Source organism: Mus musculus, chromosome 7 (genome assembly GCF_000001635.26).
Source record: "Mus musculus strain C57BL/6J chromosome 7, GRCm38.p6 C57BL/6J".
Lineage (NCBI taxonomy): Eukaryota > Metazoa > Chordata > Mammalia > Rodentia > Muridae > Mus > Mus musculus.
Window position 1 is genome coordinate 109,157,362 of NC_000073.6, and position 19,777 is coordinate 109,177,138.

General features: G+C 51.0%; 1 protein-coding gene across 4 annotated transcripts in view; it reads right to left on the minus strand.

Annotated features, from left to right (window-relative positions):
• The window catches only part of Lmo1 (LIM domain only 1), a 36,643-nt gene extending 18,797 nt beyond the window's left edge, over positions 1 to 17,846 (minus strand). Inside the window, exons 1-2 of one of the 4 annotated variants that reach the window (NM_001382564.1) lie at positions 17,577 to 17,788; positions 12,622 to 12,881 (exon numbers count right to left, since the gene is read on the minus strand). In NM_001382564.1, the coding sequence (NP_001369493.1) occupies positions 12,622 to 12,646 (25 nt within the window). In that variant the 5' untranslated portion in view covers positions 12,647 to 12,881; positions 17,577 to 17,788. Of the gene's footprint in view, positions 1 to 12,621; positions 13,159 to 17,576 lie in introns of those variants that run through there. The other 3 variants (NM_001302205.1, NM_057173.3, NM_001302206.1) reach the window with 3 other exon arrangements.
• Positions 17,847 to 19,777: the final 1,931 nt, after the last annotated feature.

Consider the following 19,777-nt stretch of genomic DNA (forward strand, 5'->3'; position numbering starts at 1 on the left):
CAAAGACCAATACCTCAGGTAGTCCTCTGACCTCCACACATATGCCATAGTATGTACACATCCTGTTATAAGCACAGGTGAATCCCAGAACCCAGCAAGGACCAGACGGCAGGTAACCTCACTTCTGGAAGCAGGGATGGGCTCTCTGTTGAAGCATCCATGCCCTTCAAGGACTAGGCCCTATCTGCAAAGAGGGCATGCCTGTGGGGAAGGGTCTGGTTTTCAGAACCTTGAACCTGTTCTATATAGAGCAGTGTGACTATGCACAGTGGCACATGAAGTGTGGCCTGTGCCCTATGGGTCATCAGAACTATATAATGGCGTGCACAATGATCTAATCACAGTGGAGGTTGGGGAGAGATTGTGCCCTTTCCTGGGGCCTCACTTTGGGCCAGGTTCAAGTTTGGGTGAAAGTTCAAATCCCAGGCACATGGGCAAGAGGGAAGGAGGCACGGATGCCCTCGAAGGGGCTAGTCTGAAAGGGTCAAAATGACAAAGCATCTGGCTAGCAGGGGGTACCAAGCATACACTGTGGCAGGAAAAGGCCCCCTGAGTCTTGGCTAAGGGCTATCTCCACAAAGGCAGGCTAGCTTCCACGTCTCTCATCTGTGGAAATGGCCTCACGAAGGGGACATTACAGCTTTGGTTTATGAGAGGGATGTCTGGGCCTTCATATCAACAGAATGTTGATGAAAAAGTGTCCATTTTCTATGTATAAGCCTGTCTCCTAGGGTCTCATGGGGAGAAGCTATCTCAGAAAACTGTACCTTAGGAAAACTACCCTATAACTCTCGAGAATTCTTCTTAGGTCCTGAGGAGCTGAGGACCGAGATGTCAGAGGAAAGGTGGCCGGAGTTATGATAGGTACTCCTGGGTTTCCAAAACCACCAACAGTTCCTCAGTCTTGAAATTTGTGTAGGGAACACCAAGCATGCTCTAGGCCCTAATTTATTTTTAAGGAAGCCAAGGATCAGAGAGGTTAAGTGGAATGCCCAGGGTCACCATGCAGTGGGCAAAAGAACAATTCCCTGAGATCTCACAGACAGAGGCTGGCAGAGCAGGCATGGGACAAAGGTTGTGCTTGCCACCTCCTAAGCCAGCAAACCACCTCCGCAGCAACTCGTCGGACCTGCATGGAACTGTTATTTCTTTTAAAGAATCTGCAGTGTCTGGACCCATGACCTTAAAGGTTCTCTCTCCTTGAGGCTAGACATTAGCACACCTCCTTCATAATCAAACCAGGCCCCTTTCCACTGCCTCCTCCATAGGCCCAGGGTGCAAGCTAGGAAGGAAGCCAAAGGAAGGAACAAAGGACACGTGGGCAGAGGAGTGGAGCGTGATCGTCGCAGAGCCGGAAGAGGGTCCCTTCCTCCCACTGCAAGCTCCACGGTCTGCTTCTAGCCTCCTTCCTTCAGTCCGTTCTCACAGAGTAGCCCAAGTGATCGGATAAAGCATCCTGACTCTGCCCACAGCCCTCCACGTTCTCCCACTGACCTCCACACGAATCTTCAACCCTTACCAAGGCATAGCCATAGCTCACAATAGTGTGTTTCCGTCAATGATTAACGCTGTGGTCATACCCACGATGCTCTGAGCTTTAGTTCTGAGCCACCTCTTTAGCCACCACCTCATCCTGGGACAAATGAATCTATGATTTGCATTGACCTTCCACTCTGGACCCCCTTCACCTGTTGGTTCAGTTGACCAAATGGACTAACCTTCTATTGGGATCTTGCTCTTGACCCCTGCATTTTCATAATAACTATGCCAGTGGTAGTGGGTTTAATTAAGAAAGTAATTCTTAATAAGCTTCATTGGGCCAATTGGATTTCTTGATCAATTTTTCTGTTCAACACTATGAAGCCAGCCACACCCCCAATTTATTTGTATATTTTTTTACCAAGATCAATTATTTTAATTTTTTATAGTGACTGCTTGGTCCATGATTTTTTTTTTAAAGCTCATATCAAATTTTATAAATTAGAGTGTTTGTCACTGCTGAGACTTCTTTTGTGACAATTATTTCTCCCAGAAAATATCTCCGGAGCCAACTTCTGCAGATCTAAATTTTGTCAGGAAGATTTGATTCTTCTGTCAATTTTTAGTCAATAACATATTTTACCAGGTGCAGGCCTGACTGCTGCCAGCTTAACTCTGTGTTAATTATTTCAACCGATTTTAATTTTTTTCCTGGATTCTTTTTTTTAACTTTGCATTTTCAATAATACTAATGAGATATTATTCTTGTGGGTAAGACAGACTTGCCATGAATTTGATAAACCCCGCCTGAGATCAAAGAGCAGGATGAAGGCATCCTTAGGGCAAACAGGCAGGTGAAAATACCACACTCTATACTTGAGTCAATGCCAGGTTGCAACCAGGTGCCCCAGGGAGCCCTGCCCCCTGCCCAATACTCCCCAGGGTCCTGGCCCCTGCCAAGAAGAGGCCTCACAGATGGGAAATGGCTTCTGGGTAGGGGAGGTGGGTGTGCAGCTGCCTCAAAGAGGCAGCCTCCCATCAAAAAGCAAACAGCCCAACTGTCCAGTTACCCTGCCAATGTAAATGGGGATAGGACCTGCCCAAAAACATTCTACAAGGCAATGAGCCAGGATGGGGATGCTGGAGTTCTGGCTCTCAGCTCCGTGTTCCTTAGGCACCTGTGGGAGTGCTCCAGTCTACAGGAGTCCTGTTCCCTCACAGGGAACTGTAAAGCCATCTCTGCCTAGGCTGCCTTACAGGTCTGTCTTCCTCTCACCTAGCAAAGCCATTAGAGATAGGAGTTCTCAGCTAACAGCTACAGGTAGGCTGGCTCAGAAGGGACCACCCTTACCTCTTCCAAGGTGCTGAGAGAGGGCAGGCTCTGAACAACTAAGTCCCACCAGATAGCTGCTCTGTAGGCCCCTAACTGATCATAGCATATTTACCACTTAATAAAAAACAAAATTAAAAAAGAAAAAAAAAACCTGAAGTCTGGAAACCTCCATTTCCAGAAATAATGTCTATGTATGTGGTAGGTGTGTGTGTGTGTGTGTGTGTGTGTGTGTGTGTGTGTTCAGTTCATAACACTAGAGCCAGTCATTTTCCTCATGCTCCTGACAGGCAGGGGCCTCATTCCAGCCCTGTGATTTACCCACTTCCTGTGATATGCATTTCCTACTCTGGGAGCAAAATGGAGCAGTGGAAGGAGGATGATCAGGAATTCAAGGCTAGCCTGGGCTATATGAGCCCCTGGCTTTGGTTGGTTGGTTGGTTTTTAGACATTGTGACTTCCAGATAGAAGGTGAACTTCCTACGATTGGGGAAAGTGCAGGTAGCCATTGGACACCTGAGCCCTAAGGCACAGTGGCAGAAGCTGACTGTGGCTTTCTCCTTAGTCTTCACTGGTGGCCTTCATGAAGAAAGCAAGCTCACAGTGCAGAGGCTGCTGTGCGGTGCTGAGGCCCACAGAAGTGCACCTGTAGTCAGTCACCTGTAGTAGGCAGCCAGAGAGGCCCCTAGCCCAAACCACCCATGAACTGAATCTTTATAGGCAAATCAGAGAGCAGAAAGGGGATCATTTCCCCAGGTGGATCTGAGAAGAGTCTGCACCTCTGGCTGGCAGATGCCATCATTACCATCTCTGAGAGGCTCTAAGGATCCAGTCAAACTGCCCCAGCCCCCTGTTCCACAGAACTGAGATGGCAGCTGTATTCTGTGTCAAGGTGCTAAGTTCCAAGCTAGCTGCTACACAGTGGTAACTCATCTACCACCATTCAGGTCACTGAGGCAGTCTGCAGACATATCCTACCCCGCAGGCTGACAGCTACAAGCTTTCTTCAGGAGGATAGGCCTGGGAAGCAAGTGTGGAGAGGTCGGACTTGAACCTAATCTGACTCAAAACCTGTGTGAGATCCACTTGTTTTTTCAAGATAAAACAGTGGATCAAAGAGTTCAAGCATTCTCTGGCATTCGCAGGCAATCCTTCTCATCTGACACTAAGGATGGCCGTTCACGTATATATACAAGAAAAGATGGATTTCGGGTTGGATCAGGGTGCTAGCTATGGATCCTGGGAGTCCGGGCTAGCACTGTCCTGAATTCTCTGGAAAGCATAGGTTTCCCCACCAACACACACACACACACACATACACACACACACACACATACACACATATTTCAATGGAGTCACAGAAAGCCAACCAGCAAGGTTGAATTATTAAAACTCCTTCTGGAGTGCCATGTGGATTTTTCTCCACGGAGACTGAGAGCAGAGGGGCGACTGCTCCCGCCACACAATATTAAAATGTCACGAGTTTAAGGCCTGCGTTGGTTGAGTCATAAGTTATCAGCACCCAGTGAGGGCCGACAGAAAGCCTCCCTTAAATTATTAAGCAGAGAGCGTCAGACTGTAATATTTTGCTAAACCAAAGTACAGACACAGACAAAGATGTCATTTCAATATTTGAAACCAGCAAGTTTAATTTAAAATAAGAGCAAACCAATAAGCTCAGAACATCGTGGTGCATGAGAGGAAAATTATACTGGGGGTGGGGGGGGAGAGAAAGTGGAAGGACTTAAGAAATTTATAAAAGTAATCTCCAAGCAGAAATTAGAAATCAAGGCCTAGAAACAGAATAACACAAAAGAAATATTACTGTCCACTTTCTAAATCAATATAACACCGCTCCACGCCGGAATTACCATGGTAACTCAAGTAAAAAGAATCAAGCAATTCTTATTATTTCAAAATAAAATCACAGCCTGAAGCCTGGGTTTTATTACAACCACTGATAGATCGCTGGCTTGTATTTATCTGAAATATTGCTTTTCAATCAGCTGGTTTATGAATGTACACAGGCCTCTCACCAGCCCACTTACTGCCCTATTGTGAGGCCAGGGGCCAACCGATGACTTTGATGTGTCCTGCATCTGCATATGTGTGCCAGTTAAGGCCAGCCATGGAGTCTCACCCCCTTCCAGGCTGTCCTGTGACTTCGCAGGACAGAGGAAGGTGAGGAGAAGCAGTGGAGATGGACTCATAATGCTTCTACCCCAAATCTTGTCTTTGGAGGAACGGGCCCAGGGCTCCAAAGTGTGCACACATGCACATACACACATACATGCACACATACATACACATACACACACATACATACACACACACACATAGGCACACACACAAATACACAGATACACACACAGGCACACATACACACAAACACACACAGCCACACACATACACACAAACACACACAGGTACACACACACACACACACACACACACACACCTAGAGAGCTCCTTCCCACCCCAGGTCTTCCTCAAACAGGCTCCCCCAGGAGTTCTCCTCAGCCCCAAGGATGGCAGATGGGAAATGAAGCCAGAGAATGAGCTCAGGGCTCCACCATCAGACATCCTGGTCTCACAGCCCAGCTCTGATACTAGGAAGCTGTGGGGTCTGGGACCAATCCACCAGGCTCTTGTATCATGACTTCTCATCTGTGGAACGAGGATAAGAAGAGTGGCTTCTTCCTAAGGTCGTGATGGGCACTGGATGAGATCAGACAGGGAGGATGCTGGGGAAGAATGGAAGGTTGGATCCAAAACTGTCTGATCTCCATACCTCTTTGTAGCCATGTCCTTCATGATATAAGCTGCCACCTCCTATCTTCAAGAGTAGAACCTGTTTCCCAACCTCTTGAACCTGGGATGACTGTGATTTATTTTTGCCAGTGGAATGTGTCATAAGTGACAATATCCCCATACCAAACAGTGGCCCCGAGAAGCCTGGTATGTATCCAGTCTCTCTAGATCCATCTCTGTCATGATAACTAGCCAGGTGACATGGCTAGATGACAAGGGCCTTGAGTCTTGTTACCCCAGCATCTAACTGAGCAGCCATCCTCCAACCTCCAGGTTTGAGTAAGCCCAGCTGAGATCAGAAAAAAACTTCCCAGCCTAGCCCAGCCTAAATCTCCAACCCAACGATCTGTAGGCTAAATAAATGCTTATTGTTTCAAGCCGCTGAATTTTGGTTGGTGATGTAGAAATCACTGATACATATGCATTGGGCAATGACTAGTGTTTAGGGTTTAGTAAGACAAAAGCTGCTGTATGTTTATGATACCTAAGGACCAAGAAAATCACATTGCAGAGAGGAAATGTTCCCACGGGCATGAGGCTTCCTGGTGTATTGCATCTGTAGACAGTAGATACTGGGTACAGTTCATGTTGTAGAGAGAAGAAAACTGATACCCAGTAAGTCGTCTGAAGTCACACAGCTCTCAACTAGGAAGGACCACAGCTCAGGTCTTCTGATTCACGCTAGACTGTCCTGAAATCATCAGGTCCCTCAGGAAAAGCCAGACAATGCCTAGAAGAAGGGGTGGGAAGACGGAGCTGGTGATACAGCCCAGTAGGCCTTCACACTAGGTATCTGTCCCTGAAACCTGGCTCAGCCTGCTCACCACCTGCTTTAATTTGTCTCTGGCTGTATCAGTCCCCGTGGGCTCCTCCCTTAGAACATAAACACAAGCCAACCAATGAGAGACAAGCTTGTTGCTAGGTGGATGCTATCTCTGAGCATGGCCAAATAAGAGGGAATCGCGTGTGGAGCAAGGAGAGCAACAGGAGCAAAGCAATGGAGGCAAACACTGGGGTTACTCGGAACACAAGCCAGTGTGGACACTTTATAGCTACATTTTTGGTGTGATGGTTAGGGTGGCAGCCAGCCTTAGGCAGAATGAATGCCAGGGTGGCAGAGGTCAGCTCTCTCTAGCTGTAATAAGCACCAGGAGACAGACGGTAGATGGGATAGAAGATGGTAGCAGCAGAAGAGAGGGGTAGGTCCAAAATCCCACTGAAACACAACCTAGACATGTGCTGAGGAGCTCAGCTGTTGGCACTCCAGGAAAAGGACCTGTTTCCTGGTACAACTATTTGCCCTGTGGCCGATCCCAAGCTGTTGATGTCATGTTACTGATTCAGAGTTGGGGAGCAATGCACAAAATCAGCTTCAGCAACCGCTCCAAGGTGCCTTCACGGTATGGTTGTATCTTGAGTAGGGACCTGCCAGGAGGCTAGAAAGTGCTAGTAAGCCTGGTACTAGGATGATTCCTGCGTGCCTCAGTGTATCTGATCTCCATGCAACTCAGATAGGCAGGATAGGCTATGTCATCCATGTGTGTGGGACTTCTCAGCTCAAAAGGCCCAGGACAGATGTGTGTCCATTGTCACCTTCTAGGAGGTCTTACATCTGAGAACTGGGAGGTGAGTAATTTGCCTAGGACCATGACTGGGATACCCAGGCAGGCATGTTGTTCCAGTACATGTGATGGTCTGCCCCCAAATTCATCATGACCTGGGACCAGAACAGTAGGGACATCAGCTGGACATGGAAACCAGAAAGATGCTGAAGCTCTGGGTGCCATCTCTCCACATAATCCTGGACAACTCTCTTGCTTTCTCTGACCCTTAATCTAGGCCCCGCCCCCACATAAATGGAAGGACTTGGAAGAGTATTCTTGAAGGCTTTTCCCATGGGACACTTGCCTTGAGGAGCCAGACACCAGTAAAAAGTAAAGGCAGTTTGTCCCCCAGGGATGACCAAGAGCCAGGAGGGACAGTGAGCATGGCCCAGTTCTCGTTAGTGAACGTGCCACTGGACTGGGCCCCGGTCTTGTTTCAGACTACACTGAAACTGAGCATGGAACAGAGATGCCTCCCATCATGATGGGAGTTTCCTGTTGGGCCAGTGTGTGCACAGACAGCACCTCATTTAATTCTGGTGACAACGTAGGCAGATGGAATTGTTCTCATTGCAGAGCTGAGAGGGTATGGAGGCAAAGCAGCCTCAACATGGGACAGAGCAGACATTGCACTGGCAGAGCTCAACAGAATGGTAGCGGTTGTAGTAATGCCCCCTTCTCTACCATCTGTCCTAAGCATCCCTCGGTCTGTCTAATGCCTTGATCAGAATGTGCTGGGAGGCCCTGTGATCCTGGAGTATTGATCCAAGCAAAAAGTTTGACCTCTTTGTTACACAGAAAGAGAGATAGGTTTGCCACGTGTGAGGCACCGTTCAGGTACGGGGAACACCAAATCTTTGAACTTGCATTTGCTCAGAACTCTGCATGACCCAGGTCATTCATGGGCACCACTCTCCCCATTTCTACCACCACAGCTCTGTCTTCTACTGCAAGATGGCCTAGCCCATGCAGCCACAGCCATTTCCCACCCTGCCTCCAGCTGGCAGCCCAGACAAGGCTGAATCTCAGAAGCCTTTCTCCTGGGACCACAGAGGGTCTGCAGCCAATGTTCATCAGCAATCATCCTTCTGAGAGACCAAAGGAAACCACGTCCAAGTCCTGTTCATAACTGCTGAGAGGCCCTTTAAATTAAAGAAGGTGGCACTGGCCTGCCACTGGGTCTGATTCCTTTGGGAGAGGGTGTAAGGGAGGAAATGAATTCTCAGAAGAGGTGAGAGGCAGACCCCAGCATATTTCCATGTGCTAAAAGTATCTTTGCGGGGCAGGGTTTGAGCAAGAGAGCCAGGGAGATGGGCAGCTCCCGTAGCCACAGAGGCCAAGCCGGTGGCCGTGCCAGTGCCGAGCCCCGGCACGCAAAGGGTGAAGCTTTTAGGCGAGCAGCGGCTAGTGATCTCAGCGTCCCTTGGTCTTAATGCTCCTGAAAGGCTCCCTGTAATTGGGCATCAGTAGTTAATGCAGTATTGACTGCATTACACGCTCCCGTGCCTCCCCTCGCTAATGCCAATTGCATCACCTTGTACAGTCACCGGCTTGCTTAGCCAATAGCCGTTAAAAGCAATCCAAATCATGAATCATATGGGAAACTTTTAGCAAGACACCGCCATCCAAGGAGACAATTTACAGTTGAGTTAATCTGGGTACATTAGTGAGACATGGATTCTGGACGACAGACCAATTTATGTTGTTTCCCTGTCCCCCATCCCCCTTAGTCCTCTGTGTGGGCGAATGAATGGAAGAGCAGGGGAGCTGAGCAGAACACCTGCCTCTCTGCTCTTCGTTCCAGGAGGGGTGGGGGAGCCTCATCTTTACAGACTCCAGGGCTGGCTGAGTTTGTGCAGGAAGGGGCAGTAACTGTCCTGCTGCTCAGGATGTGTGACGCCTCCCTCCCAGCACAGAGTGGCTGCTGCTGAAGCTGGTTACAGCAGGTGTGGATGAAGACAAACCCTCCTGCCAGGCACTAGGTGAGTGCCAGGTAGAATCCCCACTCTGCCATCCATGCCAGGCCTTTACTAGCCCTTAGCTGGCTGAAGTACCCACTGGGCTAGGGTCTCAGCCATGGAACAATACTGTGGCCTGCTCCCAGTCTCCATCTCCACAGGCCACACTACTCTCTGTAGTCTAAGGCATGATGGGACAGACCAGGAGGCCCTGCTGGCAGCAACCGCACAGACAAACTGAGTCAGCTGTGAGGCTGTGTTCCTAGCAGTCATTAACAATTGAAGACTCCACTGTCTGGTCCTCCCCAACCCAGCTTCCCTTCTCCTTAAGCATTTTTTACTTATTAAAAAATGTTCTGGGAATCATGTCTGCTGTTTAGTTCCACAATGTGCCTGCTGCTTCCTGTGGTCACCCAAGCCATCCTGCTGGGCTTTTACAGAGGCCTTTAGACCCAGACCAGCCCTGCTCCAGCATGCATTTGGGAACATGCTGGCATTCCCAGCTGGGTGCCCACAGCATCCTCTCTTGCCTAAGCCTTCACAGCTCAAGGTCTTACTCTTCAGCCTGGTCCCCACTGAGGGGGTGGAGTGGGGTGGGCATCACTTCTCCATCAGTAAAGGTCAAATTTGATTTGCAGGGTTCAGGGTAGGAGTTTCTTTGCTCCCCTGGGACTTCAGTCTCCTCTGCCCACACTTCAAGTCCATAGTCTGGTGCCAGCCCAAGCTGCAGGTGCCAGGGGATGGGCTCTCTTTCCAGGGGAGTTGGAGGAGCTCACCACCCCTTTTGCTGACAGGGAGACCCACAGCATTTAGAAAGCCTGAACCCTGAGTTCCAGTAAAGTGGAGATAGCTAGGCCAAGAGCAAGCGTCCAAATGAAAGCAATTAATCTTAAAACCCAAAGTTTAACCATTTGCAAAACAGATCTTTCTGTCTCTGTGGTGACCCTTCACTGCTCGACCTAATGGATCACTTTATTAATAATGCACTGTGCTTAAAAGCAAAAAAAAAAAAAAAAAAGATTTTTTTTTTCTGACGATTCAATACTTCAGAAAGTCTCTTAAACCCGTTGCTAGGGCAAAACGATTGATATTTTATTATCTTTCAGAAGTGCAACATGAAAGCCCCACAGCCCAGCAGAGCGAGGGCTTTGGTCCTCTGCAGCTGGCAGAGCCGACTTCAACCAGAAGAACCCAGCCTCTCTCAACAAGATGCTGTTGGGTACAAAAAAGGTGTTGGGGGAGACTAATGGGAGGCCTGAGGTCCTGCTGCTGCCAGACAATGGGTGCTCTGTGCAGCAGAGGAACACACCCTAGGGCCTAGGGCACCACATCTGCCATGCAGTTCAGAAGGCTGCATTCTGGTAGGGCAGAAGTGTGTATGAAGTTAGGCAGTAGGTGTGGAAAGGCAGGTGAGTGTAAACACAGCTTTTCTTCATTCCCCAATGCAGATGCCACCTTCAGGAACCCAGCCACCTGCTTTCCTTACATTGTCATGGACCCCAGAGACCAGTAGTACCATTCATTGGTGAAAGGCGCCATATTATTTTGCTGTACAGGTAAGAGATGAAGTGATGTCTTGAGCTCCCCTCTGTAGTTCTGGTGAAGACCATTGGGAATCATATGCCCAAGATCTCCAGTTACCCGGCAAGTATAAAGGCCTCCAGACATGCAGTCCCTTTAGCATGTCCCCAGAGCCCATACCATTCTAGGGCAGACCCTGGGAAGAGGTGGAAATGCCATCTTGCCAACAAATAGTTAATCTTCCTAGACTGATGGCTCCCTCATACAAAACTCAGGTCTTCTGGGTTCTTGGCTTAGACCTGGGGAGCTGGGCATGTGGGATAACTTTGGTTAAAGATGCACCCTGTTTTCCACATGCTTCTCGTAGTGACAGTCCCTGTAGATAACCAAGAGAGAGCTCTGGAGCTGGGCGAGAGTGATCTGAAGTAACACAGGATAAGGAATTACTGATGAAAACAGCCAAATCAATGGCTCTTCTCTCCCTGTCTGGCTTGACCCCAGACCTCATCTTCTACATAAAACAGGACCAGCCCAGTACTCTGATGGCCTCCTGGAACTCCAGGGTCTGTGAATAGAGGAGAATGTGCTGAAGATGCTGTTATCCTTCAGCCAGCCCAGAATCATCTAGATCCCCTTTTATCTCTTCCTTCACTCACGCCAAGAGCCTATCTTTGGGGACTATTCGGCCCTATGCCTTCCCTGCATACATCCACCCAGGTTGAACCTTTTAAAAGCCTTTTCCTTCTGATACCTCAGAAGATATAGTTAGTCCGGGACAGTTGCATGAGACAGCAACCAACTGAACACTGGTGTGACCTTGAACAAGTCACTTAAGTTTCCAGCGGTCGTCACGGCAACCACACCTCAGGGGACAGAAGGCACAAACCCAAAGGAGGATTCCTGGGGATGCCCCATTCATTACTCCTAGCCTTTCCAGTCCCCACCCAAATGGCATTAACAGGGGGCTTGCCAACAGTCTTGCCCACCTTTCCCTACAGCACCTACAGAACACACAGAGGACCCGAGGCATTCTGGGGCAGCCACTCCCTGGACCTGCTGCCTGTCTTAGGTCACAGGACACAGGCTGTATTTTACCTTCAAGACAGTTGGGATCCCCCCTACCTTTTAGGCTACTTAGTGCAAGGCACTCCCAGTAAAAATGACTTCAGAGTAGATCTATGAAACCAACTGCTAGTGGTCTACAGCCATGTGACCTCTCAGCTCCGAAGCCGTCTTGAATGCACCCAGGCTCTTGACCATACTTCCAGGTCACCCTCAAACCACTCTCTCTGAAGTGCTACTGGCCCATGGTGGGACAATTGCCTTGGCTCAAACTCCCGCCTTCACATTCAAGGAGACATGAGATAGAGGCCATCACAGGAGACGTCCCTCTCACCAAGTCATGCTGGTGGGCAGCTTTTCCCTGGAGGACCCAGTTGGCCTTCTCCTTTTGGGCTTGCATCCCGGCTTTTGCGCGGTCCTCCCGCGCTCTCGCTCGCCCCCAAGCTCTCTATCCAGTTCCTTTCTCCCTGAAGCTGCTGATTTGCTGGGCACTCAGTGCCTCTCGGGTTACGCGGCGGGCGCGGGGGTGATGGCTGCGGTGAGCAAGGAGCAGCCGCAGAGACCAAAAGCTCAGCGCCAAGCGCCAGGGCGCGGAGACCAGAGGGCACACTGAACCTCCACGCCGCCCCGCGGCGAATCTCCTCGCCCCGCCCGACTGTCCGGAGACCGAGAGACCAAGGGAGCGCGAGGCCAGGAGCTCGCCCACCCCACTCGGGTTCATCCTCCCTCCCCGGGCCGCCGGCTGGCTCCACAACCTGGCGTGGCCCCGCGTCTGTGTCCCTGGGTCCCGGTGCGTGGCATCCCGCGCGCCGCGGTGAAGGCGTTGGGGGCGTCGGGACCCCTGCCTGCCACCTACCGTCCTCCTTGTCCAGCACCATCATCTCGGGCGCTCCGTGTCCAGCCGCTGCTCGGCTCGGCCGGGAAAAGGGCGCCGACTCCGGGCGCGCTTCGGCTGGGCAGCCGGTCCTCCGGCAGCAAGCGGGCTCTAATTACCCGCTTGTCCGGCTCTTAACCTAGATTGCACTCAGCTAGAATTACATTCAGGAGTGAAGCACTTCGCAGATACAAAAGCAGTCTCACCTACTTTTGTGCCTCAGAATTGCAAGGAACTACGAACTGCAATTTAGAGAGAAAGAGAGAGAGGGAGAGGGAGAGAGAAGGGGGAAGAGAGGATCAGAGCCGTTTCTTTGATTCTCACCTTCTAAATGGCTCAATTTGCCCAGTATAATCTGTCTTAATGTAATTGCATTTGATAGCTCATAACCCTGGCTCTGGCAACGACACAGCTTTCAGCCTCATAAAGTGTTTTCCCCTCGGATTTAATCTGAATCTCAATCTGAAATTATATTCAAAGAGATGGGGGAATCTCGGCGGCCGTCTCCCGCTGCCTTTCTCCCTCAATGTATGAGGTTTGCACTCCTGCTACTGAATAAATGCACACATTTCCCGAGGCCCCCCTCCCTGCCGGGTTAATGGGGAGTGGAGACGCGCGGTTGCCCGGCTCTGCAGCGCCACCTGGAGGCCTCTCCGCTCCAGTTCGGCGAATGACTCCGATGGGTACCAAGGTTTCTTCCTGGTCTCCCATGTCACTCTGGTGGACGCTGCCTGCCCCACACCCTTCAACCTTGGTTTCTGTTTCCTCATAGGAAAGCTATTTCTCTAATCATGTCTTCTCTTTACCAGCTCTGCCTAGGGTTACTAGTCGATTCTATAGTTGTCTGGTAAAGTGAATTCCTTTGCAGGGTACAAAACTCCTGTGAGTCCTACAGTGACTGTCCCTGATCACAGCGGTGTCATGCTGCCCCCATTCCCACCATCCATCAACATCCTGATTCTGTGTGCAGAGGGAGAATCCTGTTTCAGCTTCTCTCTGAGCAAGCATAGCTGTTTGAAAGTGTTTTTTCGTCTGCAAATATTTATTGAGCATTTACTATGTACCACACACTATTCTAAGACACTGGATATAGCAGAAAAAATTCTGTTGTGGAGCTGACAATTCTTGCTCACACAGCAGGAAGGAAAACAGGTCCAGTGCCTCTCCTCCTAGACTCTGCTTCCCTGAAAAACCCTGTCCAGGCTGCCTACTCCAGGAAGGCCACCTACTTTAAAACCCCCAAGGGTGCCCTGCCCCCATCCCAGATATTCTAGAGCTCCAAAATGGGAGTGGAAATGATGACTTTCAGCTCAAGAAGGCTCAAGATAGAGATGTTAGGAGCTTGGTCCTGGCAGTTGCTTAGGACTTGGTATTGGCCAGGTGTAGGAAGCTGGGTCTCTTGCTGAGCTATCAGCTGGGAGTCTATCCATTTGTTGCCAATTAACAAAAGCCAGGCAGTGGTGGCCCACGTCTTTAATCCCAGCACTTGGGAGGCAGAGGCAGGCAGACTTCTGAGTTCAAGGCCAGCCTGGTCTATAGAGTGAGTTCTAAGATAGCCAGGGCTACACAGAGAAACCCTGTCTTTAAAAAAAAATAGATAGCAGCTCTGAAAAATCACTTCCTTTTTTGCCTCAGTTTCCCCATTTTGTTTTTTTGTTTTTTGTTTTTTTTAAACAAGGTTTCTCTGTGCAGCCCTGGCTGTCCTAGAACTCACTCCATAGATCAGGCTGGCCTTGAACTCACAAAGATCTGCCTGAGTCTGCTTCCCAAGTGCTGGGATTAAAGGTGTGTTACTAGTTCAGTTTCCCTATTTATGAACTAGTCACATCTGTTCTGGCTCTAAGGGTGCCACAGAAAAGCATGTGAAAGGTAACTGTGGTGCTCCAGAGACAATGTGGGGTGGGGCACTATCTCATACACAGGAGACCAAAAGGCAAGCATTGCCCTTTAGATCCTAGGAGCGGCACCCCATCCCCCATACTTTAAAGGAGGATGAGGTGGGGAGTGTAGCCCTTTCTCACTCCTAGGCAGGGAAGTCAGGCTTTGAGGAGACTGAAGAGCAGCTGTTTCTAATGAGATGCCTCATTCGCAGCTCAGAGGGTTTCGCTTTCCCCTTCATCTTGAATACTTAATCCTAATAGTCCTTGAGTATATTTGATGTTAAATATATCATTTTGCTCAGACTCACTGTCCCTCAGGACTGCAAGCTTGATCCCCTACCACTGCAGCCAGAGCTGTGCCCTCAAGGTGTGAGGGGAAGCTTCAGTGTTGCTGACCCCCTCAGCCCAACTGGTGCAGCCTCCCCCCCACCCCCTCCCCCACCCGCTAGGTGAGGGGGCCAATCAATGTAGCAAGTACAGGGCCTGGCAAGGGCAGTGCATTGAAGAATTATCTCTGGGTTATCTGGAGACATATGGTCTGTAGTCTTGCTCCTGATCCCCAGGGGCCTACATCCTGCTTTGGGGTCCTGACCCTGACCCACGACGACTCAGTCAGCTTGGATCACATTCCCACTCTTGCGTCTGAACCTCCACTCATGCCAGCATCCAAGATACCCAACAGGCAGCCACTTGGCCAGCATCCCTTTGAGGAGCCAGGATTCCTGCTTCCCAAGCCTGAGGCACAAGGCAGTGAGCTGCAGAAGCAGGCAGGGCATATGGGCAGGGAAGCGATGCTGTCTGTGAAGGCTGCTTGTCCCCACAGGTGGCTTCCTCTACACCCTAGCTATGAGCATGGCCCCCTAACTTGTTCTGAAGGGAGAACCCCAGAACTAAGTGGCAGTGCTGCCCAGCAAGTCTCCGGGTGCTTAGGAAGGGGCCAAATGTGAGCTTCACATGTAGGGTGGTCTCTCTTAAACTTATAGGTGGGCTGCACCCTCCTGTCTTCCTCCTCTCAGGCTTGCCCAGGTCCTGGGTGGAATCCTAAGATGCCCTGGGGCTGGAAGAGACAGTTTTCACTCCACACATTCCACAGGTGGTGAACGAGCCATCTCACTTCAACACACCAAAAGTGCTCCAAAATGCCCTCCAAATGCCTCTGGGGACATCCAGGGGACACCAGTTGATCAGTCCCCAAAGTTTCTAGGAAGAGAATGGGGGTGGCTGCCTTACACATTTCTGAACAGGTCCCAGCAGCTCATCCTTGTACCTGGCAGAAACATCCAAAGAAAAGGGTTCCTGCATTGGGGGTGGGGGACAGTTTCACTGGATGCCTAAGGGCCCAGGCAGGCTAGATTAATCCAGAGATCTTCAGAGGCTGGCCAACATGCCGGAGCCCCGAGGGCCTTTCTTGAAGCACAGTGACGTTATCTCCAAGATGGGGTTACACACTGACCAAGTGGTTACTAGAGAGGTATTCAGGGGTGACAAGGGTCCTTTCCCTGTGCACGTGGCAGCCACAGGACAGAGTAAAGCATCATTTGCCGTGCCATCAGAATGCCTGCTGGCCAGGTTCTGATGCTCTGCCTTTCCACTACACGCACAAAAGCAGCCAATGCACAGGAATTTGCAGCCAGCTTACAGTGGAGAAGTGCACCGTCGGCAAACTCCCTCTTTGGGAGTCTAGAGAGGCCTTCTCAGAAACTGCAGTCATAAACTGTTAGGCCTTAGAAAGGCCTAAGCCAAATCTGCACAAATCTACCCTGCCCCTCCATGAGAGCCACCCCACCCCTGTATACGAGCCCCTAAACAGCTAGGGGTTTAGAAGGACACAGGTCTGCCCTAAGACTCGGGGATTTCCTCTGCTACCAGACTTTCTATGCTAAAACAGACTGTCCTGAACAAGCCAGGACAATTGATCACTATAGGGGAAGATGGTAGGACAAGACAAGTAATTATTGGGACCAAAGAAGAGACCAGACAGACAGACCCTCTTCCTAGTGATTAGCAGCTCCCAACTCTAAATTTCGGAGTCTCCTTGTCCTACTATGTCATACTCTAGGCATGAATGTCCTCAGCCCAGAGGATGGTACAGAGATGACTTCTCCAGACAACTACAGTGCAGTTGGGGGGAGGGGGAGGGCGGGGGAGGGAATAGTCAGACCCAAGGGTAGACTTAGATTTTGTGAGACCCAAAGTTTACAGCAGTCTTAGGGGTCGGGGCTCCTTAAGAAAAGCAATATGATCCCAGCCTGGGCTGCAGAGCAAGACACTTAACTATCCTGGGTTCCCCCAACCCCAACCCACCTGGCCAAAAATGAGAGAAAATGAGATTCTTAATACAAACGGACCTGGTAGTCTGGTAGATCTGGTAACAGTAGGAGACCCTAAAGGCCCCAAACTTCTTGTCTAGTCCACCCATCTATCCTAACCAGCAGGATACTCACTAATGTAGTCTGGGTGAACTGATGGCATGCAACCTCCTAGCCCTGCAGAGGGCCAAGATAACACCACCCACCAAGTAGGCCCTGAAGTCTCAGTCCCCAGGTGCAAGGCTGGGCGGACCCAAGGACCAAACTATTTAGAATACACCTTCATCCGCCAAGTTCTCTGAGCACCCCTCTCGGGCTCCCTTTCACACTGCGGTATGGAAAAACATGAAAATACTCAAGGAGGCCCAGAGAGTGGCTGGCGGTGGGTACAACCACAACCGGGAAGCCCGCACCCCACGGGTTCTCTGTATGCTCCGGATGCCTGCAATGGGGCAAGAGCGAGAGAGAAAGTTCCCGGCTGCAGTGTGCCCAGCTAACAGGCTCCAGGATGCGCGCGGGGCGGGGGGGAGACTTCCTCATCCCGGCGAGGAACACGGGGCGGCGCAGAGCCTCCTGGCACCTTCAACATACACTCACACACACAGGGCACACGTCCAGCTTCCGAGCTTCCGGGAAGCCGCCAACAGGCTCCAAGCAGCGGTCGAGACCGGTGCCTGGGCCTCTGTCACCGGGATGGAGGTAGCCTCGGCAGAGCCCCCGCTGTTCCCAAGTGTCCCTGAGCACCTACCGTCCTCTTGGTCCAAAACCATAGTCCCCAGGCGGCTCCAGCCGGGTGCGGGCGGAGGATGCAAAGGGACTCGCGGCTCGGACTGTCACCTACGGGGCGACTGCGCTGCTTCCCGCGGTCGCGCGTGGGCCCCGCGCCCCGTGGCCGCCGAGGAGGGCGGACGGAGCGGCGCCCGGAGCGCAGCGCCGCGGGCGGGCAGGGCGCTCGGAAGGAGCAAGCGAGCGAGGGCGCGGCGCGCTCAGGGGCGGGCGCCGGGCGGGGCCGCGGCCGCGTGGGCTGAGCAACTGGGACCCGGCCCGAGCCAAGCGGGAGCCTGAACCCGAGCTAGGGCCGGAGCCCGGGCCGGAGCAGCCGCCGCAGCCGCGCGCTTGGGTTCCCGCTTGCAGTCTGCTGCGCTCGCTCTCACCAGAGTGCAGCTTGCATTTCCCAGGGCCCCTCAGACTCCCCTGTTAATTAAATCAATTCATTATGCTCAGATCTGATTAGCGGCCCTTCCCCCCCTTTGAATCAATTATTCAATACACAAACATAATTGCTTGGGCCAGAGGTGCCCGCCATTAGCTTATTTAACTCCAAGGACACTAATTACCCGCAGGGCACGGGAACTTTTCTCATTAATTCTGACAAAACACAAAAGCACAGCCTGAGTGTGTGCATGTGAGGGAGTCTGTGCATGTGTGTGTGCCTGTGTGACCGCATGCCTGAGTGAGGGATGTGTGGGGTGGTGGGCCGCTGAGACAGCTTATGACCAGTGGGGAGGGTGGCATTTGTGCCATCGCGTGTGGGAGTGTGCAAATTCAACGGAAGAACGTTCTGGTGTAAGTGTGGGACTCCAACTCCGTGTATGAGTTGAGCTGGGTGTGGTCTGGGACTGCGGACTAAGGTTAGAGACCCAGCGCAGGAATGCAGAGTACTTCTCAGAGTATGACTTTGAGAATGTGACTCCCTGCCACACTACCCCCTCCTTTTTCATTATAGCCCAGCAATTGCAGCTACAACCCTGGAAAGCACAGACTACAAAAGAGAAGCCAGGCAGGAGCAGAGTAGGGGGTAAAGAGGGCAGTGAGGATGGTGTGGGTGAAGCTGGAGCCAGCCTACTCCACAATATCTACCCCCTCCCCAGTCACCTGCTCCTGCTCTGACTGGACTTTGCCACATGCACCCTCAAGTTCCCACCCCACCTCGCCCCTTACTCCTTTCCCCCTCACTGCCTCTTCCCATTCAATGCTACCCTCACGCTTCAATGTACCATAAAAGCCCCCACTCTCACACAGGCTTGACACGGGGGCAGCTCTACCCACCCCATCCTAGTTCGCCTCCAGTCTCAAAGCTGGAGAGAGGGTGTGCTTATAGTGGACCAACTCTACATTTTACCTCCCAGGAAATCTCTATTGAGGGAGCCAGGGAGAGAGCCCACAGAGGCAGGGACACAGAGGGTAATTGATTCCCCCAAATTAGGTTTCTGCTTTCCAAAGACTGGTATTGTTCGAGTTCTCAATGTGCACAGAGGTATTGAAGATTTCCTTTTTGTTTCCTCGGGCAATGAATGAGCTTAATCCATTTGGCTTTTATAAATCAGGAAACTAATATTCACTCCTTCCATGGAGGCTTAAAAATTTTAATTGGTGAGTGGGGGGGGCTTAGTAGTCCTTATGCTGTACTCAAGCCCCCACTTATCAAAACACATTCTGATGGAGGGGTGGGGAGAATAGGGAGAGTCACACCGATCCCCCTGCCCCCCCTCCATCTTTATACATGGTCTCAAAGTATCTGGGAAAGTTTCTGAAATTATTGCACAAATTATGTTCAATTTAGTGATGAAAAGAAGGCTGTTCAGAGGGTGCCTCCAAATTGGCTGCTTAGATACCCAGCAGTGCTGAGGCCCTGGGTGTACCCATGCCGTGGCTGGTTTGCCAATTCCCTTTTCTCTCCATCCTAAGCAGTTCCAGATTATCATCTTCCTGATGCCAAATGTTTGTTACCTTGTGCCTTTCCTGCTCTGACAATCTTTGGGGGGAATGCCGGGTTGGGCGGGGGGGAGTTCACAGAGAGTTGGCTCAGCAAGCAAAAGGCAGTTGCAGCCAAGTCTGGCAACTGGGGTTGGATCCTGGGGATCCAGATGGCTGAAGAAGAAAATCAACTCTTGCTGGTGGTCCTTTGACCTCCATGGCATGTGTTCTCTGCCCTAACAACTAAATAAG